Genomic DNA, 21,276 nt, shown 5'->3' on the forward strand with positions numbered 1-21,276 from the left:
AGGCAGTGTGAGGGACAGAGCCAAAAATAAACTGTGGTGTGTTAAAGTAGTAACTCAACATTTTCAAAATGTTATCATTACAATTGGTTGCACTGTTTTTTATTTAGCGTTATCAGAGTTAAATGGGCATACATCACACTTTAAGTTTTTATTTGCAAAAAGTTTCTAAACACCATTTTTAATTCACTTCACAATTACTTGCTACTTTGTATTGGTATACCACATATAATGCAAATAAAATCCATCCAACTTTGTGGTTGTAATATGATAAAATGTGCAAAAGTTCAAGGGGTATGAATAATTTTTTGAAGTAATGCGCAATTTGCAGCCCAATCTATACATCAGTTACATATCATTAGATTTTACATATCAGTACTTTCTTTAAAACTGAATAGCAAAGAAAAGGGTGGAGTGCCCACTCCGGGTCGGGGATGAGTTCCTGCCCCAAGTGGAGGAGTTCAAGTACCTCGTGGTCTTGTTCGCGAGTGATGGGAGAAGGGAGCCAGAGATCGACAGACGGATTGGTGTGGCGGCTGCAGTGATGCGGACGCTGCACCGGTCCGTTGTGGTCAAGAGGGAGCTGAGTGTAAAAGCGAAGCTCTCAATTTTACCGGTCAACCTACGTCCCTACCCTCACCTATGGCCACGAGCTGTGGGTAGTGACCGAAAGAATGAGATCGCGGATACAAGCAGCGGAAATGAGCTTCCTCCGAAGGGTGGCTAGCCTCTCCCTTAGAGATAGGGTAAGAAGTTCGGCCATCCGGGAGGGGCTCAGAGTAGAGCCACTGCTCCTCCACATCGAAAGGAGCCAGTTGAGGTGGTTCGGGCATCTGACAAGGATGCCTCCTGGGCACCTCCTGGAGTTGGTATTCCGGGAGGAGGCCCCGGGGCAGACCCAGGACACGCTGGAGAGATTATATTTCTTGGCTGGCCTGGGAATGCTTTGGTGTTCCCCCGGATAAGCTGGAGGAGGTGGCTGGGGAGAGGGAGGTCTGGATTTCTCTGCTTAGGCTGCTGCCCCCGCGACCCAGCCCTGGATAAAGCGGATGAAGATGGATGGATGGATGGATAGTAAAGAAAACAGTTGAAAAGCAGCGGCTGCTCTGCCTCTGTCACCTCAGCAGGGAGCAGAGAGAGAAAAACCAAAATTCAGCTAATGACTGCAGACCTCATCCTGTGAAAAGTTACTGCTATGGAAGCAACAAATCACTCATGTGCAATTCAAATCTAAAGACTTCCAATTTACATGAACACATGTGAGTCTATTAGATATGATTCAAATCACTGCAGCCCTGTAGCTTTAACAACTAATCTCTTTAATAAAATATTATGGTCAACTCTATCGAAATCTGTACTGAGTTAGCAGCACAGAAATGACACCACTGTTAAAGGCTGTAAGAAGATAATTTGTAACCTTCACTACTTCACTACAATTATGAACTTACCTGGATGATTGAGCATACGTCAAGACATCAAAGGAGGAAGGTGTCACAGTACGGCTGTGTGCAGGCAAGAGTAGGACCCAAACGCAAACTCACAGAGTCAAAAGTTAAACTCAAAAAACACAGCTTTATTGCTGGCGTGGAGTGGGACACGAAAAACAATACAAAATAAACTAAACTGGGAAAAACTAAAGCACAAGGAGCCACAGGGGGAGAGGAGAGGAGAGGAGAGAAGAGAGGAGAGGAGAGGAGAGGAGAGGGGGGAGGGGAAGAGAGAGGGGGAGGGGGGAGGGGGAGGGGGGGGAGGGAGAGAGAGAGAGAGAGAGAGAGAGAGAGAGAGAGAGAGAGAGAGAGAGAGGGGGACGAGAAAGGGGAAAAAAAAAAAATCACACAGCTATGATGGAGGACGCAACACTGACGAAGAGAAACATGGGGCTTAAATACACTGAGGGATAACGAGGGGGAATGAGCCACAGGAGGAGAGCACAGCTGAGAGTAATTAAGCAGGACGAGGCAAGGGAAGCAAAACTAGAAACATTAACATAGAACAGACTGTGAAAGTAAAACAGGAAACACACTGACGGAACTCAAGACATGTGGACTTAACAGACTGGGGGAGACAGAACATAGGGATCTGAAACATGGAACAGAAAGGCACAGTAGATCAACATGAACATAACGCCACAGGGGAAGAGTAAAACTGAACACGATGAACACAGAAACACCAGACCTCTTCACAATAAAACAGGAAACATAATGAGACGTAGACATGACAACCCAAACTTCACAATGTAAGACACAGACATGAAACACATGAAAAGCAGGGGAGATTTACCATAGTTGGAAACACGAGGGGGAAATAATAAGAACTAGAAACACTTAAGCATGATAACAAATGAACTTAGGAACCTGAAGGGCTTACATAAACTAAAACATCAAAATGAACTAAAACTCAAAACACTGGGTCATAAGACCCAGGATCGTGACAGAAGGATGGGATGATCAGATCCTTTACTGTGGTAAAAGTGCTGTAATTCCATGCCACACCACAAGGTGACACTATCTATTTAGGTGGGGACTAAAGGTGTGCGCTAGATGGTAGGAAGAGGTAGAAGAATATGAGAAGCAACATGTTCAAGAACCAGAAATTGATGTATGGCAATGTTCTATGTGCTTGCCAAGAATTAGTAAAAAAGAAATGCAGTCTGAAATGGCTTTCATCAGCCAAGTCCTCAATCACTGCAAGACTTCAAGGAAAATCTTTAAATGGTAAAATGGCCTGCATTTGTATGGCGCTTTTCTAGTCCTTAAGGACCCCAAAGCGCTTTACACTACATTCAGTCATTCACACACTGGCGATAGCAAGCTACATTGTAGCCACAGCTGCCCTGGGGCGCACTGACAGAGGCGAGGCTGCCGGACACAGGCGCCACCGGGCCCTCTGACCACCACCAGTAGGCAAACATGGGGTTAGTATCTTGCCCAAGGATATCTGGCATGCAGCCAGGAGGCAGCCTGGGGGGATCGAACCACCGACCTTCTGATTAGTGGCTGACCTGCTCTGCCATCTGAGCTACAGCCACAAAGGTGTGTGCCTTCTACAAACAGGATGTTCAGGATGGCGAATTGTCAATTACTGATGATGAGAGATCTACCAAATATCACTAAAACTCGAGAGTAAATTAATGTATCTAACAAGTGTATTGATGAGATTAGAGTAACACTTTATCTCCCAAACAACATCAGGTCCCATCATAACAGACATTTTACAGTCCTGACTGAGGAAGCATAGTTGTGAGATAGGCGAATCAGTTGTGTCAGATATGGTGACACAGTTTTGTGAGGGCAAACCTCACATCTTTACCTCTATCCTGAGTGGGGGTAGTCCACTTTGTTCTACCTACAAGAGAAGGGCAAATTTAAAGACCCGTTTTCTGTACTGGAACCAGTGGAGCATGCATTTAGTAGGGAGGAACACAGAAGCTTCCAGGTCCTAGTGTCAAGTCATTGTTTCAGGCTATGACAAGGAATGCGATCCAGGATTCGATCTTGCATGATGGATTCTGTTACCACCCTCTGGTCTAAGAGGCACAGGATGCATAAAAAATTTACTAATTCTAGCATTCCATTAATTCAAACCACTGAACAAAACCTGGCTCAGCATTAAAGTGATTTATTTTCACAATTTCAGTGTTTCACACCTAACTTAAAAAGAAGAAAACCAAAGCTATAGATAGACTTCAGATCTAACCACAGAATTCCTACTAACACAGGATTAAGGTTCCTCCACTGATGAAGAGGAAGTGACTCCAGCTGTGCATCCAGGTGTGACAGCAAACCTGCAAACAAATAAGAGCAGAGAAGAAAAAAGATCAGTGGACGTAACAGATTCATTTGGGAAAAAGTCTAACCTATAAACCACCAACCTAATTTTTAAAATGTTTTTATAAGGACACAGAGCAATTTGAGGCCAAACTTGAAAAGCACACAGTAAAAAATGGAGTGTCAATATTTCAGAGTAAACCTATTTTAACCTAGATAGAGTATTTACAACTCTATGAGGAGTAAACCAGCTCTAACATCAGAGTTAAAAGTCAGTGTAAGGTTTGTTAGTCACGCAGTGAAGACTTAACTCCACACAGTGTTGATTATTACCAGTCTGCAGGCGTGTGCGGCCTCAGAGCTCTAATGCGCAGGGAATTTTCTCCGAAGAGCTGCCACAGTCAGGTAAGTGAAGTTAACATTCCCATACTGGTAACATTGTTGAAAAGGTATTTTTAAACTAAATAGCTCTTTATAGTTTCACTGATGTCGAGTGAGGACATGTTAGCAGCATTTACCCATAGGTTTAATGACATTAAATGACAATCTCTACTTTTAAGATCAGGCTTAAAACTTTCCTTTTTGCTAAAGCATATAGTTAGGGCTGGACCAGGTGACCCTGAATCCTCCCTTAGTTATGCTGCAATAGACATAGGCTGCCAGGGGATTCCCATGATGCATTGAGTGTTTCCTTTCCAGTCACCTTTCTCACTCACTATGTATTAACAGACCTCTCTGCATTGAATCATATCTGTTATTAATCTCTGTCTCTGTTCCACAGCATGTCTTTTATCCTGTCTTCCTTCTCTCACCCCAACCGGTCGCAGCAGATGGCCGCCCCTCCCTGAGCCTGGTTCTGCCGGAGGTTTCTTCCTGTTAAAAGGGAGTTTTTCCTTCCCACTGTTGCCAAAGTGCTTGCTCATAGAGGGTCATATGATTGTTGGGTTTTTCTCTGTATCTATGAAGCGCCTTGAGGCGACTTATGTTGTGATTTGGCGCTATATAAATAAAATTGAATTGAATTGAATTGAATTCCAGTAGCTACATGCTAGCAGTTGCTAAAAGTTCAGATGTTCGTTATCTTCTCACTGCGTTAATATGAACCTAAAACATTTTAACTATGTACTTCTTCTAAATGCTGTCTAAATAATATCATTGTCACATGTCAAATCGCACAGTTTGAACAACTAAATTACCATCTATCAGTAAGCTAATAATCGCTAATTAGCTTACATAAGCGAACGTACTTTAAGAAAAAGTGGGTAACATTACCATTAAGTTAACTTTACTGGTTTATATTATTTTAAGCAAATGCCAAAGGCATACACTACTATAGAGTTTTGCTCATTATTTAATAAGAAATATGTATTTTGTGTAAATTAACTGATAGCAATGTTAATGACATGTTAAGTAATATTAAGTAATGTTTTTATTTTATAGAAAGGTTTAAGAGTACGCAAAACCTAAATCTCTGAGAGATGCAACCAGAAGACGTAAGAAGCCTTAAGATATGATGATGATGATAATGAAAATTATCCAGTAACGCATTACATTACTGTGATCCGCTTACTTTTTTCAAGTAACGAGTAAAGTAAGGGATTACTATTGCAAAAAAGGTAATTAGATTACTGTTACTTTCCCGTAAGCACGTTGCGTTACTGCGTTACTAAACCATGTTTTTTTTTTGACAATGACGTAAGTGAGTGCAACGTTCATGGCAACAGCTGTGTGCAGATCAACAATGGATAATATAACGAGTGCGGGAGAGAGTATGACCGTGCACAGGGCTGGACTGGGACAAAAAATCGGCCCAGGCATTTTGACTATTGACCGGCCCACCAGGTATTACAGGAAAAACCATAAAGCCTTTGAATGAAAACAAACGCTGTTGTGACAGTGATGTACACTGTCTTGTTGGTATATATGTATCTAATAAACTTAAACCTACACCATCCTCCCTATTCTGGTATTCTAAACAGTACAGACAGAGAAGACTAGAGGTGAGACATGATCATTACCGAATATTAAAAATTATAAATGACAGATTTAGAGATATTTTTATAAACTCTTCATTTCCCACATCAATAAACAGCATGGCAGGGCAAAATATTTTTTCTAACATGGCAACCTTTAAAAAGTGAAAGGAGACAGAAAGACAGGTGAGAAAGAATAAAACTTAATTGAGTTTTTGATGCCATTTTACACACAGTACTGATACAGAATCTAGAAAATGTGGGAAAATACTGGCATCATATACAGTACTTTTACATCACATGAAAACGTTTGTTGTAAGATTCAGATAATTACTTATTAAAAGCTAGACATTTTAAATGAGAATAAGGAAGAAAAGTATGTCTTTGTGCCCCCTTTCCCTGTCAATGCCCTACCAGGTCCCCTGGCAAAACTTTGCTTGACCCGCCCCTGCACAGTTACCAGCTGTCAGCTACCTAGAAAAGGATCCTGGTGTTATTTGTCTCTCAGAAACAGTTCATAACTTCCCTTCAACTCATCCATGTCACCTAAATGGTAAACCTGTTTCTCCATCACCTGTTCAGCTCTGCACTGTTCCAAAAAATAGTAATGTCAAAGTATCTTACTGTATATTTTACAGTTTGGTACTGTCTTTCTAGAATATCATTAAATTTACATAAGTAGACTGTGATTTTACATGTCAAATGTAAAATAACATAACATCACTGTAAATATAGTAAAACACAATTTACTTGTTTTTTTAAATATATTTTTTAGTACATATGCATATTTAGATTGTAAAAATACATTCAGAAATGTATCATAATTTCACAAATATTTATCTGTTATGTGAGAGAATGATCTGTTAAATTCAAATTTAATACTATGGAAAAATATATAAAATGATCGAAAATTAATGAGAATAATCAATAATTAAAGGAGTATTTGAATTATAATTTTGCTGAAAATTTCATGTCATCTAGGTCTGATTTAATAATTCAGAGGTAACAAGTGAAAATATAATTAATAGGAATAAAAACTAAAAAAAAACATATAAAACATTGCACGGCCACACTGTGCCAATTTTATATTTTAAAAAATAAATGCAGAGGTAGGAATTGCAATTAATATAAATCTCAAAGTATTCACAACATTCCTGAACAGAAATAGGCCTCTGCACCTGGGGTGAGGGTGTGGCCATGAAAACAATGTGACATGCCATTGGATGTTGGGACACATAATAACATGATGCTAAGCATCGGCCAATGAATGTGAACTAACAACCACAAGGTCGCGGGTATGGCTGTACTTTAGGAAAAAATCCTAATATAAAAGTATTTTACTGCATTTTACAGTTTTGTTCTGTTCTTCTAGAATATCATTAAAGTTACGTAAATAGACTGTGATTTCACATTTCAAATGTAAATTAACGTTAAATCACTGTAATGTAATAAAACATAATTGCCATGATTATTAAATGTATCTGTCTTTACATATGCATATTTAGATTGTTAAAATACATTCACATGATTTCACAAATATCTGTCCGTTATTTGAAAGATTGAACTGTTGAATTCAAATGTAATGCTATGGAAAAGTATATAACATGATTCCTATAAGCTTGTGTTACATCACATAAGTATTATTATCGTTGCTATTTAGATCGTGGCTCAAGAGTGATCAGAAGATTGCCGGTTCGAGCCCCGGCTCGGACACTCTCGGTATTGTGTCCGTGATCAAGACTCTTGGCCTACTGGTGATGGCCAGAGGGGACAGTAGTATTTTGGCGCCCCAGCTGCCGGAATATTACTGTTTTTTTAGGATTTGTTTTTTCCCCCTATTTATAGATAATTTCATTGTTTAATCACATTAACATGTTCCTAATTTAATGTTTAAAAGATCACTTGGAAAAGGCAAGATCCCATGTAAAATTAGCGCAACAAACTGTATTGTCAATACTGGAAATAACCGTATTTTTATGAGGAAGTTATTTTCTGTTATTTTACGGTAGTATTTTGGCGCCCCAGCTGCCGGAATATTACCGTTTTTTTAAGATGTTTTTTGTAACAGTGTGATGATTCAGTAAGGACATCTCCTGGTTTCATCTTTATGTTTCCCTCTCACCAGATAACCAAACTGATATCATGACCAGCAGCTTTTAAAGCTGTGGCTCCAGCAAACATCAGCTGATACTAGAAATTAATATTAAATAAATTCTAACAACAGCTTATCAGGCTTAAACGTGCTGCTGTTGTTTAACGCGACATCCGCTGCTTTTTTCTTTCTGGGGCACAGTGGGCGATAAACAAACAAGAGAGAAAAGCCGATCAGCTGATCATTGATCAGTTTCATGAATGAAGTAGCAACAGGAGAGGGAGGGAGAGAGAATGAGAGGAGAAGAGGCAGATGTGCAGCGTAAACACAGAATAACTCCAGCTTTGTGTCTTTTTCCATTCTAGTTGAAGTCCAGGACAAACTGTGTTCCTTTTCAAAATATTTTGTGTAATAGTTTTTCTGAATACGAGATGATTCTGTTTTTTACGGAACGGCTGGAAACTAACCTTATGAAAAAATAAAGTTCACTATCAGTAACATCATAGCACCCACCCAGCTGTATAGAAACTCCGTCATGCTAGCTAGTACCAGTATGAGTTATTGTAACTGACTGTAAAAAGTCAGCATAACGAAAGTAAACTACACCTAAATTTGGTTAATATCTGACCCAGACAGACTGCAGGTCATAACTTCTCTCCTCGGGTCTCTCCTCCTCCTGCCTCACCTGCTGGCCTCCACTACTCGCTAATGTTACTGAATCTGCGGAAGCTCCGCAATAGCCACCACCAAACAATTGAGTTATTTTTACACATCTCCCAGCATCTGGCCAATCCACCATCTTTCAGTGTTTATACCGTTAACAACAGCTTATCAGACTTATCAGGCTTAAAAAAAAGAAAAAAATCCCCATCGGTCCACTGGGCAAATGCCTGGTATGCCCGATACCCCATGGCCAGTCCAGCTATGATCGTGCAGCGTTTAAAGCGTGGAAGTACTGACCTTACTTTGAGTTTGATTCCGTAAAAAGTGACAAAAACATTTTACAGCAAAAAAACCCCTAAACTTCCGAGCAAGCACCGAGCACGCTGCCACGGGAATGTGAAATTCACAGAGAAACTCGCAGATTCTTCCACTGACGGCTGTGGCACACCTGCACCAGGGCAAACATCCGCCTGCCCCACTCCTGCTATACAGGTGAAAATAGAGCAACAGGACCGCTGAGTCTTTGATTTTATTTATCTTCTGCTGTGTTTTACTTGCATTTCTTTGAAAGACTGAGTGTAAACACAAAAAACTATTTTATTTTATGTGCTGGAATATGCAGAAAATAGGTTAAACAAATTTCTTCCAGTCAGAGAACGTTGCATATCATTTAATGTTTGCTTGATGCATAAAGTTAAAAGATTACAACTAATAAAACAAGTTTTAAAAAGAGACTTTTCCATTTGATTACATTTTATATGATGGATTATGCAGGAAAAGTAGAATTGGGCTGAAAGATCTATTCAGGTTGTAAATCATGTTTTTAAAAAGTAACTAAGTAACTAATTACTTTATAAAATAAGTAATCAGTAAAGTATTACTTTTTGGGGGAAGTAATCAGTAATTAGTTACTGATTACTTTTTTCAAGTAACTTGACCAACACTGTAATTATAATACCAATACATACATTTTAGACTGATAAGAATGACATAATGCCCATCTACATAACCATGCAACATGTTCATGCACATCTAACACACATACATTTGTCCTTTGTGGGGTTTTTGTTGTTATTGTTTTTATTTCATTTTCCAATTGCCGTCTTTGTAGATTCTGTGAATCTGTTTCTTGTTTTATGTTCTACAATAATAATAATTAAAAAAAAAAAAAACTAAAAAAAACTAATGTAAGTTCAAAGGTCTTTGCTTGTATTGCTTTGCTGATAGTATGTTATTTGCCATAAGGTGTTCAGAGTTATTGATACCAGTGTAACCAGAGAGGAGAATGTATATTTTAAGTATATAACTTTCTACAGGGCTGAATATAACATCATTATGTAAAGGTCCAGATTCTCTGTGCTTTATCTGCAGATGATGTGCAGCACTTCTAACATCACACAAAGCAAAGGTTACTATCACACTGTTCTTGAAGTGCTGGGTGTGTTCATCATCCGGGGCAGGACCATGGCAGAAATCTGAAAAAGACTTCCCTCTGAGGCAGCTCCTCGTGAAGCGTCCTGCTTGATCCCTGCAATGAGCTTCAGTCCGCCTGATGTTTTTGAAATGATGTCTCAGTGGGCCAACAGAACATCTGGCACAGGACAGCTGTCTGATGTTCTTCCTCACACTCCCTCACCCAGGGTGAATGTATCTGTTGATAACAGTGTGGACTAATGTGGATCCTGTGATTAAATGAAAAGAACAACTTACACTTCTATGAAACCTTCTGCTGCTGTGTTTTCAAATCTAACATTTTATTTAACGTTTCCAGAATACCAGAGTTCTTTGTCAGTGTAATGGATCTAAAATGGTTTAAATGTTCAGTTTCATATCATTGTCCGTCTTATGTCAAAATCTCAAAGGACATAATTTAATTTCCAGATAATTCTGATATTAACAGGAACTCTGGGCCTCTGTGGAGTGTGGAGCTGATGCCATCGCTGTCTAAAATAGGATAACAGAAACTATGCAGTGCTGAATCATTCAGACATTCAGAGAGTAACACGGGTGATTATCATTGCCAACTAGCTTTTAACAAGACTCTAACACAATGCATTTCATTTAGCCTCTGAACCCTGGATTCAAAATGACAACCTTCAGTTGATCTATCATTTAAGCTTTCCTACTATAAACAAATACGATGAGATAAATTGGAGGTCAAATAGATAAGAAGGGGCTCGGCCATGTAATGATTTAAAAACAAGGAGTACAACTTTAAATTGGATCCTGTAAGTAACAGGAATCAGGTGTAGAGATTCCAACGCTGGGGTGCTCATTCTGTTTTGTACCAGTTAGCAGACAAGCAGCTGCATTTTGGACCAACTGGAGACTGTAAGCATGTTCCAAACCAAAGTGCAGAGCAATGAATTAGTCCAGTCTGCAAGTAATGAACAGATGAATAGTGGACCAAGATAAAGACATACCTTCCAGCTAAGGCCTTATCTTGGCTAGCTGTCTCAGATGGAAAAAGCCAGATTGGACTACTGGATTCACCTACCTACACAGTTTAAAGGAACCCTCTTTTTTAATATTTGTCTGACAATAAGAAGATAAGGGGCCCAGAGCACAGTCAATGTGTTTACTAAAGGAGTTGGCAAAAATGACAATTTCTGTTTTGTTTCCATTTAATTTAAATGTTTTTAAAAACAACATTCACAGTTTAACGTCTTCAAGGTAACATAATAACAGCTGAAGTGAGTCTGTGCCTGTTTTTAAAAGCAGATACATCTGCAAGTCATCTGCAAAATAGTGAAATAAATAAGTTATACTATGAAAAAATAGACCACAATGGCAACATAAACAGTGTAAACAAGGCTGGAACCAAACTTGAGCCTTGAGGTACATCATAATTAAGAGGGGCTATTTTTGAGCTGTAGGGACCACTGTTCACATAAAAAGTCCTTCCAGATAAGAGGGCAGCAGGGCTGCCAGAATCCAGAGTTAAGAGAATAACGTTAAAAACCCTCAAACGTCAACAGTAATTCATTGACTTGAGCAGCACTGTGCCACTAAATGAACATGTTGTCATTTCCTATTGTAGGCTGACAAGGCATGTGATAAGTGCTACATCTGAATACCTGTTAATGACAAATACATTCATTTCTTGAAAAATCTACTTCACTCAGTTTATTATGTGACTAATTTCAAAGTAATTTTCCCCATGCTGCAAAGCTGCAGATATTTATTTCAGTATTATTCGTATAGCAACTTACAACCAGTAACAAGCAGCAATTGGTGACAGTGGGAAGAAAAAACAGACAGCACTATTTTTTCCAAAGATGAAGTAACATATTTAATCTAGTACACCTTACACACATGTCCTAACACTTAGATGAATATCACTAATTATAACAATACTGGGGAGAATAATAATATTTACTGCCAGATAACACTCCGGGCCAGCAGGTGGCGGTAATAGACTAGCGGCATGTTTATTTTCCTCAAGAGCAACAAGGAAGCAGAAGTAGTTGTTTATGCTAAATGTTTGTAGCTGTTCGACTTTATGTGAAGGGATATGATTCCTGGTCTTACACTGATTTAACCACTGACAACGTCGTTAGCTGGCTCTAGAGCAGGAAGAATGGCAGACGAAGCTCCTTTCCAGTTATTACACAGCGAGGTGATACAGTACATTTACAAGTCAGCAGAAGGAGAGACGGTAAGAAGCTCTCAGTAGGAGTTTAATGACCTATTTGGTGTTGTTGTTAATGTTTCTGTCTTTTACCCTGTATTTAGGAGAGTGGGAGAAATGTCACTAAATTGGAGAATATTGGATTCAGAGTGGGCCAAGGGCTGATAGAGAGGTAATAACCTTGACTGCTGCAAACATGCATGCCGTTTACTTCGACAAATCAAAGCACTACATGTACAAAGCCTGATTTACAACATGGATTCCCATTCAGAAAATGCAATCGAAATGCACAGCTGTAGGTGGGTGGCCATTAATGAACCATTAATGTACCATTAATGAACACAACAACAACAAAAAAAAAACAACCCCAGAGTCTCTGGGGTTCAGGTCAGTCGAGTCGGCTGGGCCAGTCAGGAAACAATATTACACTCGTGGTGTTGTCGTTAGAGCACCAGGGTCTTTAAGGTCAACTTCATGATTTATCGGTCAAAAGTTGCGAAAGAAAAATGTATGAAGACTTAAAATATCATGTGACATTTAACACTTTATTGCCGAAAATATTTGGTCATAAACCACATATGAACATGAGTGATATCCCATTCTTAATCCATACGGTTTAATGATGGTGTTGACCCACTCTATGCAATTATAACAGCTTCAGTTCTTCTGGGAAGGCTTTAGAAACCCATTCCACGAAGCTCTCAAAGCACTGTTCTTGAGCTGATCTGAAGGCCACATGAAGTTTGGAGGTCTGTAACGACTGACGTTGGCAGCCTCTGCTCATTATGCGCCTTGCCATTCACTGCTCTGTGAGTTTATGTGGCCGAACACTTTGTGGCTGTGTTGTTGTTGTTCCCTGCGCTTCTACTTTTTCTAATATCACTAACAGTTGAATGTGGAATAGTTAGCAACGAGGAAATTTCATGACAGGTGGCATCCTATCATGTTATCAGGCTGGAATTGAGAGATCCTGAGAGAGAAATGTTTGTAGAAGCAGTCTGTATGCCTGGGTGCTTGATTTTATATACATGTGGTTAGAACACTTGAAGTCAGTGATTTGAACAGGTGAGTGAATACGATTGGTAATGTAGCGCATAGGAATTCTAAATATCACTTTGGATATTTTTGTTACTTTGGACTAGGGATGGGTGATAGATTGAATATACTCAGTATTAAGCTGTCTGCATGTAATTCACCATGACATCCCACACGTTGCAAATGCGTCATTAAGCCTCTACATCACATTTTTGTGTATGTTATAAGCACAAAAGAACACCTTTTTAATTTCAATTGTTTTATTTTCTCTCGTGAATTCTTGCTTGATGTACTTTTTTGTTGCTGTGATCAGCAGTTTTCTAAAATACTCAAACCAGCCCCTCTGGCACCAAGAACTGTGCCACATTCAATGTCAGTTTTCTTCCCCATTTCTGTGCCCAGTTTCAGTTTGAGTTGGTGCCATTATATTGGCTGATTAGATACTTACCCTAATGAGCGGTTGAACTATTAAAATATGTTAATGTTAATAGTTATGTTAATATGTTAAAACTGTTAAAATAAAAATTTTAATTCATTCAGATTTTTTTGTATTCAAAGTAGAAACAAATATATTGAATGGTCGATTTGAATGAGTATACCAGTGCAATTTTAGGTACTATATGGTTGAAAATAACTTTTATTTTTGGAGGTTATTTAGACATATATTGTGTATCATGATATTGGATTTTCCTCAAATCACCCAGCCCTACTTTAGACCAGGATCAGAGTCAAACTTCATAAAATGTCTTTGTTTGCCAACACTTGGGAAATTATGTATAGGCATTCTAAATATCACTTTGAAATACCACATCATATTTGATCTAGGATTTCTCTTTTACGTTTTACATTTGCTTTTCTTTCAAGTTGACCCCAACATGTGTTAAATGTTTAAAGAAAGAGAAAGAGCTGCCTAGTTGATAGACATCACATTATGACCCACCACCTAATATTGTGTTGGTCCCCCACACAATATTAGGTGTGGGGGACCAACACAGGGGAAGTAAACACTGAATAAACTTGTCTGCTTTCGCCATCTCACCTCATTATGAAGATGATAAAATGGTGAGTACAAATCTCTGAAGAGCATATAAGATGCCACCCAAAATTGGTTCTGTTCATCTGGACATAGTGTTTTCAGTGGGAGAAACATTTTGTCATTTTTGTCCTCCTCCTAGCCCCCACGCTCCAACAGGCCGCAGAGAACGGGGGTGTGAGAAGACTCCAAACCTCCCATTTTGTCACTTAGATGAAACGTTTTGTCACTTGGATGAGTGACGAAACTTTTCTCCCACTGAAATGGGAGAAATGTTCATATGTCCAGATGAACAGAACCAATTTTTGGGGATTTACTTACCTGGATGATTGTGCATGCATCAAAGCATAAAATATGGTAAAACATTGTTGCAAATAACAAAAAGGTTACTGCTGCACCAAATCATTAATCTGATGATTTTAGCACACGCAGTCCCTGATGAAGTGCGCACAGTTTGTGCTTCACTCAACAAACTGCACAAATAATGTATTCCTACAGCAGAGAATCTGTGTTGTGCGTCAAACTTCTGAATTTTGAATTCTGAATGGCAATTTTCTGTTGCCATTGTGATTTAGCAGGTAAAAAGAGAGGCACTTTCACTCAGATTTGACAGTCTCAAGTCATTATTCTGGCTTCATAGTATATCTGTCGGATCTCAGTCCACATCCTCCATTTCTTACTGCAGGGCAACTACACTAAGACTTTGTCATAAAACACTGTCACCTGTTAATGAAATCCAAATACATTTTTTAAATTCTGATTATAAGGAGTTCCTTTACTGTTGTCTGTTAGGGAACTTTATGACAAGTGTTGTTAAATGTGCTGATCATTTGTTAAGATGTTTCCATTTTTGTAAGCACGTTTTTGCATGTACATGTTGCCTCAGATGATTAAAAATCAAGGTAATCCTGGATTTGTGAGTAAATAGTTCACATCATATAGCGTCAGTAGGGAGTTTGTCAGGATCACCTTTAATGGGACAGTCACCACAAGGGGTTTATTACGTATTGCACTCCCTGAACTGATGAGAGGCAAAACTCAAAAAAAAAAACAACTCCAGTTGTCTTCTTTTCAAGCTCTCAAAACTACCCTGTACCTGTCTGAACACTTACACAGACAGCATACTGTTTATGGGTCATGTGCACAGTTATACTAGGCGCATTCTCCTTAAATGCATCTTACAGCGAGCAGACCGTTGAAAGTCAATGAATGATGTCCTAGTTTAATTTACCCATCTCTTTGTTTCCCTCTAGATTGACTAAAGACACAGCACGGTTTAAGGATGAGCTGGACATTATGAAGTTTATATGTAAAGACTTCTGGACCTGTGTATTCAAGAAGCAAATCGACAACCTTCGAACCAATCACCAGGTCACTGGGAAGTCTGTTTTCTCTTCTTTTAATCCTGTTTTTTATTAATGTAGCCTCTGACAAATCTAAATGATGGTAAATGGACTGATTCTTATATAGCGCTTTCCTATTCTCCTGGAGTACTCAAAGCGCTCTATACAACATGCCTCATTCACCCAATCATACAAGCACTTCTAAACTCAAGTGCAACTAATAAGCATTCACACACATTCACGCTCCGATGAATGCATCGGAGGGCAATTTGGGGTTAGTATCTTGCCCAAGGATTTTTGGCATGCAGACTGGAGGAGCCAGGAATCGAACCACATACCTTCCAGTCAGTCGCTGATCTGCTCTACCACCTGAGCCACAGCCACCCAAATGATAATTCCTTTTTGTCATCCATAATATATTTGTAATATATAAATGCCAGTACTGTGATATTTTGCCTTACTTCCTGTCAGATTGATTGTTTGTTGTTCTGCTGATGTGTGTCATTGCTGATGTCATATATCATCATATGATCATGTGTTTTAGGGCATCTATGTTCTGCAGGACAATAAGTTTGGATTACTGAGTCATCTGTCAGTGGGAAAACAATACTTGGAACATGCCCCAAAGGTGCTTTTTTTTCTTTTACTGGTCTGTTTTAAAAGACTTTCTCTGCTTCTCAAACTGTCTCTTTTACTGAGACAACATGTACATGCACAGTAGCACATCATACCATCAGAGGTGAGCAGCATGAGTCCTGAAAGACACTGACACCAAAAGAGAGAATCTGTAAGAAAAGTGTGCGCTATGTGCACAAAGTAAGACAATTATGTTGAATAAAGGCTGGATTATAAAATTAAACTCATTTAATTTCACTTCTTATAACATGTCACAGTAGAGGCAATAGAGAGCAGGCAGAGAACATCCTTCAACATGGGCAGTAAAATAATTCAGTCAGTCAGTGGTGGTAAGTTTACTGTACTTTTGCTTTGCTGTGGTCTGGCCCACAGCAGCATCAGAGCTGGTGAAAGTAACAGACTGAATAAACTTACTAGCAAGGCTGGCTCTGTGACTGATGGCAAACTGGACAGCCTTTTCAAACTGTGGTGAAAAGGAGGTCAGTCAACAAACTGTTAACCAGTATGGATGGATCCTGACCAGCTTCTGCACCACTTACTTGACAGACAGCAGAACACTTTGTCTAACAGACTGATTCAGTTCTGATGATGCCACATGGACAGGTTCAGATTACTTTTAGTTCTCCTTTATCATAAACCTTCCAATTAGCAGTTTGTTTGTTTTTTCTTTTGCCAGTGAGACAAGACACCATAGATCGAATGAAATGTAGGAACGCCTGACTTCCCTTCTTATCAAGGTTTACTGATTTTTTTTAAAAAAAAGGAGAACTGATGAGTTTCAGAACAGAGAATTGCTTGTTTTTTATCTGTGTATAAATGGCCAAACATGATAAGTTGTATCCGTTTTACATGAGTGCTGTTGTGACAGATGTGATTAATGCTGCAATCACATTGTTTACCTACATTCGGTCTCAGTCTTCCTGTCGTTCAGTACTGAGTATCAAATGCTCATTCACTCTTTGTTAACAGTTTATTTGCTTAGAATATAGCTTGAACCAGTGCCACAGGCCACAGTATTTACAGCCTGTAGTTCTTGATGGAAATGGCTATAGTAAACGTGGACTTTCCAAGCAGAGAGGACCAAGGCTGAGATATAGGAGTGGAAGGATTGGATTATACCTTATACAGAAGGTGCAGTGTGAAACAGATTCAATTCAATTCAGTTTTATTTATATAGCGCCAAGTGACAACTACAGTTGCCTCATGGCGCTTTATATTGTAAGATAAATACCTTACAATAATAATTAAATGCTGTGTTAAGATTACATGGACAGTCACCCACACTAATTATTTTTCCTGACATCTGAGCTGAGTACTAAATCAGACAAAATGTCTGAGACATCAGACAGAAGCTCTGATTGAGGCCCAGGTGGAGCATAGAAACATACAAATGAAACTGGTTTTTGAGTTTTCCAGCTATGGTGGATGAGGCTAAGCAAATTAAAACTGAATTAAAACTGTCTGGCTCTTTGGTTGAATAACCAGCTGGAGTAGAAGATAACTGTTCAAGGAACTGATAAGAGTAAAGGTGTTCATATACTGTGACCCTGTTTTATATGTGAGACCATTCACTGTCATCATATGAAGTAACTGTTTTCCTCCTGCAGTATCTGGCCTTCACATGTGGTTTGGTGAGAGGAGCTCTATCCAATCTGGGAGTGAAGAGTATTGTGACTTCTGAGGTGTCTGTCATGCCTTCATGTAAGGATTTAGTCATTCAAAAATCTTTTTAAAGAGCATTTATCAGTCATCTCCAAACTGAGGTTTGGGGGTTTGTTTTATTTGCTGAATCAATTCCATTAAAATGCCATTGAGTGGTTCAGAAAGAGAAGTTTGTGTTGCCCATGCACATGATTGAAATATGCCTCAGATATTTTAAATGGAGAATACTTGTGTGATTTTTACATGACTCTGGATTAAAGTAAGGTATAGTTTTTGGTTTTTATGGGCAGAGTCACAGGTGTGAATAGTGTTGCTGAGGTGAAGAGCATGTCAGACAGGATTGTGAGTTTGAAGCTAGAAGTCAAAGTGGTGATATTGAATGTAGTTAGTGTGTAGGTAGGTAGAGAGGGTACCAGTGTGGGAGAGAGTGGTGAAATGTGTGTAGCTAGGCAGCATCAGATGGTAGTCTGGAAGATGTCTGGAAATCATGAACAGGAAACAAGTGAAGGCAGAGGTGACAGATGGATGCAAGGTGGGGCTGGGATTTAGGCTACGTTCACACTGCAGGCAAAAGCGCATCAAATCCGATTTATTTTTTTTTTGACCCTATGCGACCCATATCCGATCATGGTATGACAGTGTGAACGGCACAAATCCGATATTTTCAAATCCGATCTGGGTCACTTTCGTATGTGGTACTGAATCCGATACATATCCGATGTTTTAGAAAGCGAGGCTGTGTGAATGGTCATGTCGCATTAAATCCGTCTTTTACGTCACTGACACAAGTCAGTGACGTAAAAGACGGATGTAGTTAGATAATGGATGTAGTTAGATAATGTAGTTAGATAATGTCAATGATAATTGGCAGACTGCAATTATCAGCGCCGGAGAAGACATCGTGAACGCTTCCTGGCCATCCAGCAGATGTCAGTGAAACTGTTTGGAAGACAATGTTGGAGAAACGTGAACATTTTATTTGTACTGCATAATCTGCAGATTCTGACAGAAATCTGCAACTATCCTTTGAAGCACTGCTCCTCTCTAAAACAGCAATAAGGATAATTATTAGGTTATCTACATTATTATGTAAATAACAAAATAACTTAAAGCAAAAAATTGGGAAACATAAAGTCCGAAGTCTTTATATTAAGGGCCATCAGTCAAACAATATTATTTGCTCTGGGTCTAAACAGAGCGCATTTTGTGTGACGCCTTCTTTTATGCATGCGGGCCGCTCTGAGCGTTCACACTAGAGCGAGTTTGCTGTCACATTTTATTTGTAGTGTGAACAAGCAGACAAAAAAATCGGATTTGATCAATTGAGCATTAAGACCTGCAGTGTGAACGTAGCATTAGTAGTGTAGATTATTGCACATGAAATAGTACACTGATGTTTAAGTTTGAGTGAAAGATTAATCAAATAGCTGTTTGTTTTAGTCTTTTTCACCACTGTAGCAAACATGTCTACTCATATAGTGCAACTTAAATTGAACTAAACTAGGAAAAAATGAAAAGCCAATGTGAGTTTCTTCTTTTTGTGTCAGCTAACACGAAAAATGTCTTTCTGCCTTTGCAGGTAAATTCCAGGTGATGATCCAGAAAGCGTAGGAGGTTACACACTCAAGCTGCACTCTTCCCTGGTGTCATATTGCCTTATCTGTTAGAAAGGGAAATGCCATCCGTACTACTCAGTGAGAATTTCTCTCGGCACTGCAGGGATTACAGTAGGGACTGGCAAAGGTTTCTATGGCTTAAGCTCTGGATGGCTGCAAACATCTGTATCCTGCTGACACACTGTCATTATCATGAGTGGAAAAGTACAGTCCAGTGACATTAACATTTTGTCTGCTAACATTTATATTAACATAATCCCTTTTGAAGTAAAGTCTCACTAAATGAACATTTGGCTTAATATCAGAAAAGAAGTGTTTGCCACCACCTACTGTCACATCTAGTTTAGTAGCATTTTCACTATAAAGACAAACAAACCTACAGTGCTTCACAAATTTAAAAGACAGAACCGCCAAAAATTTGATTATTAGGGAAGTCACAAACTGAATTTATGTTTTTTACACCCAAATCGAAGCCAGCACTAAACTTTTTCTGAGAACTTACTAAAACTCATTTTTGGTTCATGATTGCCAGTAAATATCTCTAATTTCTGAATCTTATTCAATAAGAATATTATTAAAATAATACATTTTAAAATTCTCGAGTAACAATAATCACATTTTTTTCACTTTTTTTTATGACACTATCATCAGTTTAATAAGTATTATATGGTTTTGATTAAAGAGCTTGTACATACTGGCAGGTTAACCATTTTGGTATCTGTGAGGTAAAGCGTATACTGGGTGGTGCTATAATAAACGTGTTAAGATGTCTATATTTATAATCATCACTAACTTGTGTATTGTTCCACCCCTGCCTCCGCACCAAAATGAGCAGATTATTAAAACAGAGGAAATGTGGCGCCCTTTAGCAGGTTGATGAACATTGCTTGCAAGAAATCCATGCCTAAGAAAGCAACTTAGGCTACATCTACATGAACACAGGTATTTTTTTTTAAATGGCACAAACAGTCTCAAGTGTTTTTGAGAATGTGCCAAAGCAGCAGGTGGTGATATAACCCTAGTTTTGAAGAAATCCCACAAACAATAACACAGCACACAGTCTGACATCAAAGAAGAGATAATGGAAAACACGTTTGATGTTACAAGACAAATATTCATTTTCTTTGCCAACATGTAAATGTAGAAATGTAGTTTTTGAAAATGTTCACCCTGGCAGAAGTTTTTACTGATCGAAAATGCTGTGTATGTGTACGGACGTAGCCTCATTTATATATTGATGGCTAATATGACCAAACACAGTTTGATATCATGAATAAGTACGTTTGCAGTGATGAAGAGCAACATTCCTGTCGAAGCGTGAAAAAGTGTGATTTATTTTCTTTGCATCAAAGTTGTATGTTCTACCCTTCAGGTGCTTCCTTCACTTGCAATAAATTTAAGCATGAAAACAATTTCTGAATGGTTCCTTTTCCACACTTTGATCGTTTACTATTCTGTCAAACACATTTCAGAAATGACAAGACCACAATACCAAACAAAGATAATTTATCTGAATTTCAGGAGTGGGGCCACACCTCAGACACGCTCCTTCAGGTTCTCCATCTACGTGCTGTTTGTAATCTTTTTTTATGCAAACACCCATCAGCATCTAATGATTTGTGCTCACCATGGGCCCCTCGTCCCTCATACCATCAGACGAAAACCTCTACTGCTCAATTTCATCAAATTCCCTCCAGGCACTTCAAGAAACCAAAACACTTCTCTTCTAAATGACATGATCAGGCTTCAGAGAGACCGAACATTACCGGCCATCCTGGGGAACCTGTTGGGAATCATTCTACATCTATTCACCCCATCAGAACTCCTC

The 21,276-nt window shown here is 38.9% G+C and overlaps 1 protein-coding gene across 1 annotated transcript; it reads left to right on the forward strand.

Moving 5' to 3' along the window:
• The first annotated feature begins 11,944 nt into the window (after window positions 1-11,944).
• On the forward strand, window positions 11,945-20,860 carry trappc6b (trafficking protein particle complex subunit 6B). Its single transcript, XM_085394163.1, has 6 exons — window positions 11,945-12,150; window positions 12,228-12,295; window positions 15,445-15,562; window positions 16,079-16,162; window positions 17,778-17,871; window positions 19,412-20,860. The coding sequence occupies exons 1-6, from the start codon at window positions 12,073-12,075 to the stop codon at window positions 19,441-19,443; spliced, it is 474 nt and encodes a 157-aa protein (XP_085250289.1). The 5' UTR covers window positions 11,945-12,072; the 3' UTR covers window positions 19,444-20,860.
• The last annotated feature ends 416 nt before the right edge of the window (window positions 20,861-21,276 follow it).

The sequence above is a fragment of the Rhamphochromis longiceps genome, linkage group LG20, assembly GCF_057381845.1.
Source record: "Rhamphochromis longiceps isolate RC_006_pf linkage group LG20, R_longiceps_female_GT1.1, whole genome shotgun sequence".
NCBI classification, from domain to species: Eukaryota; Metazoa; Chordata; class Actinopteri; order Cichliformes; family Cichlidae; genus Rhamphochromis; species Rhamphochromis longiceps.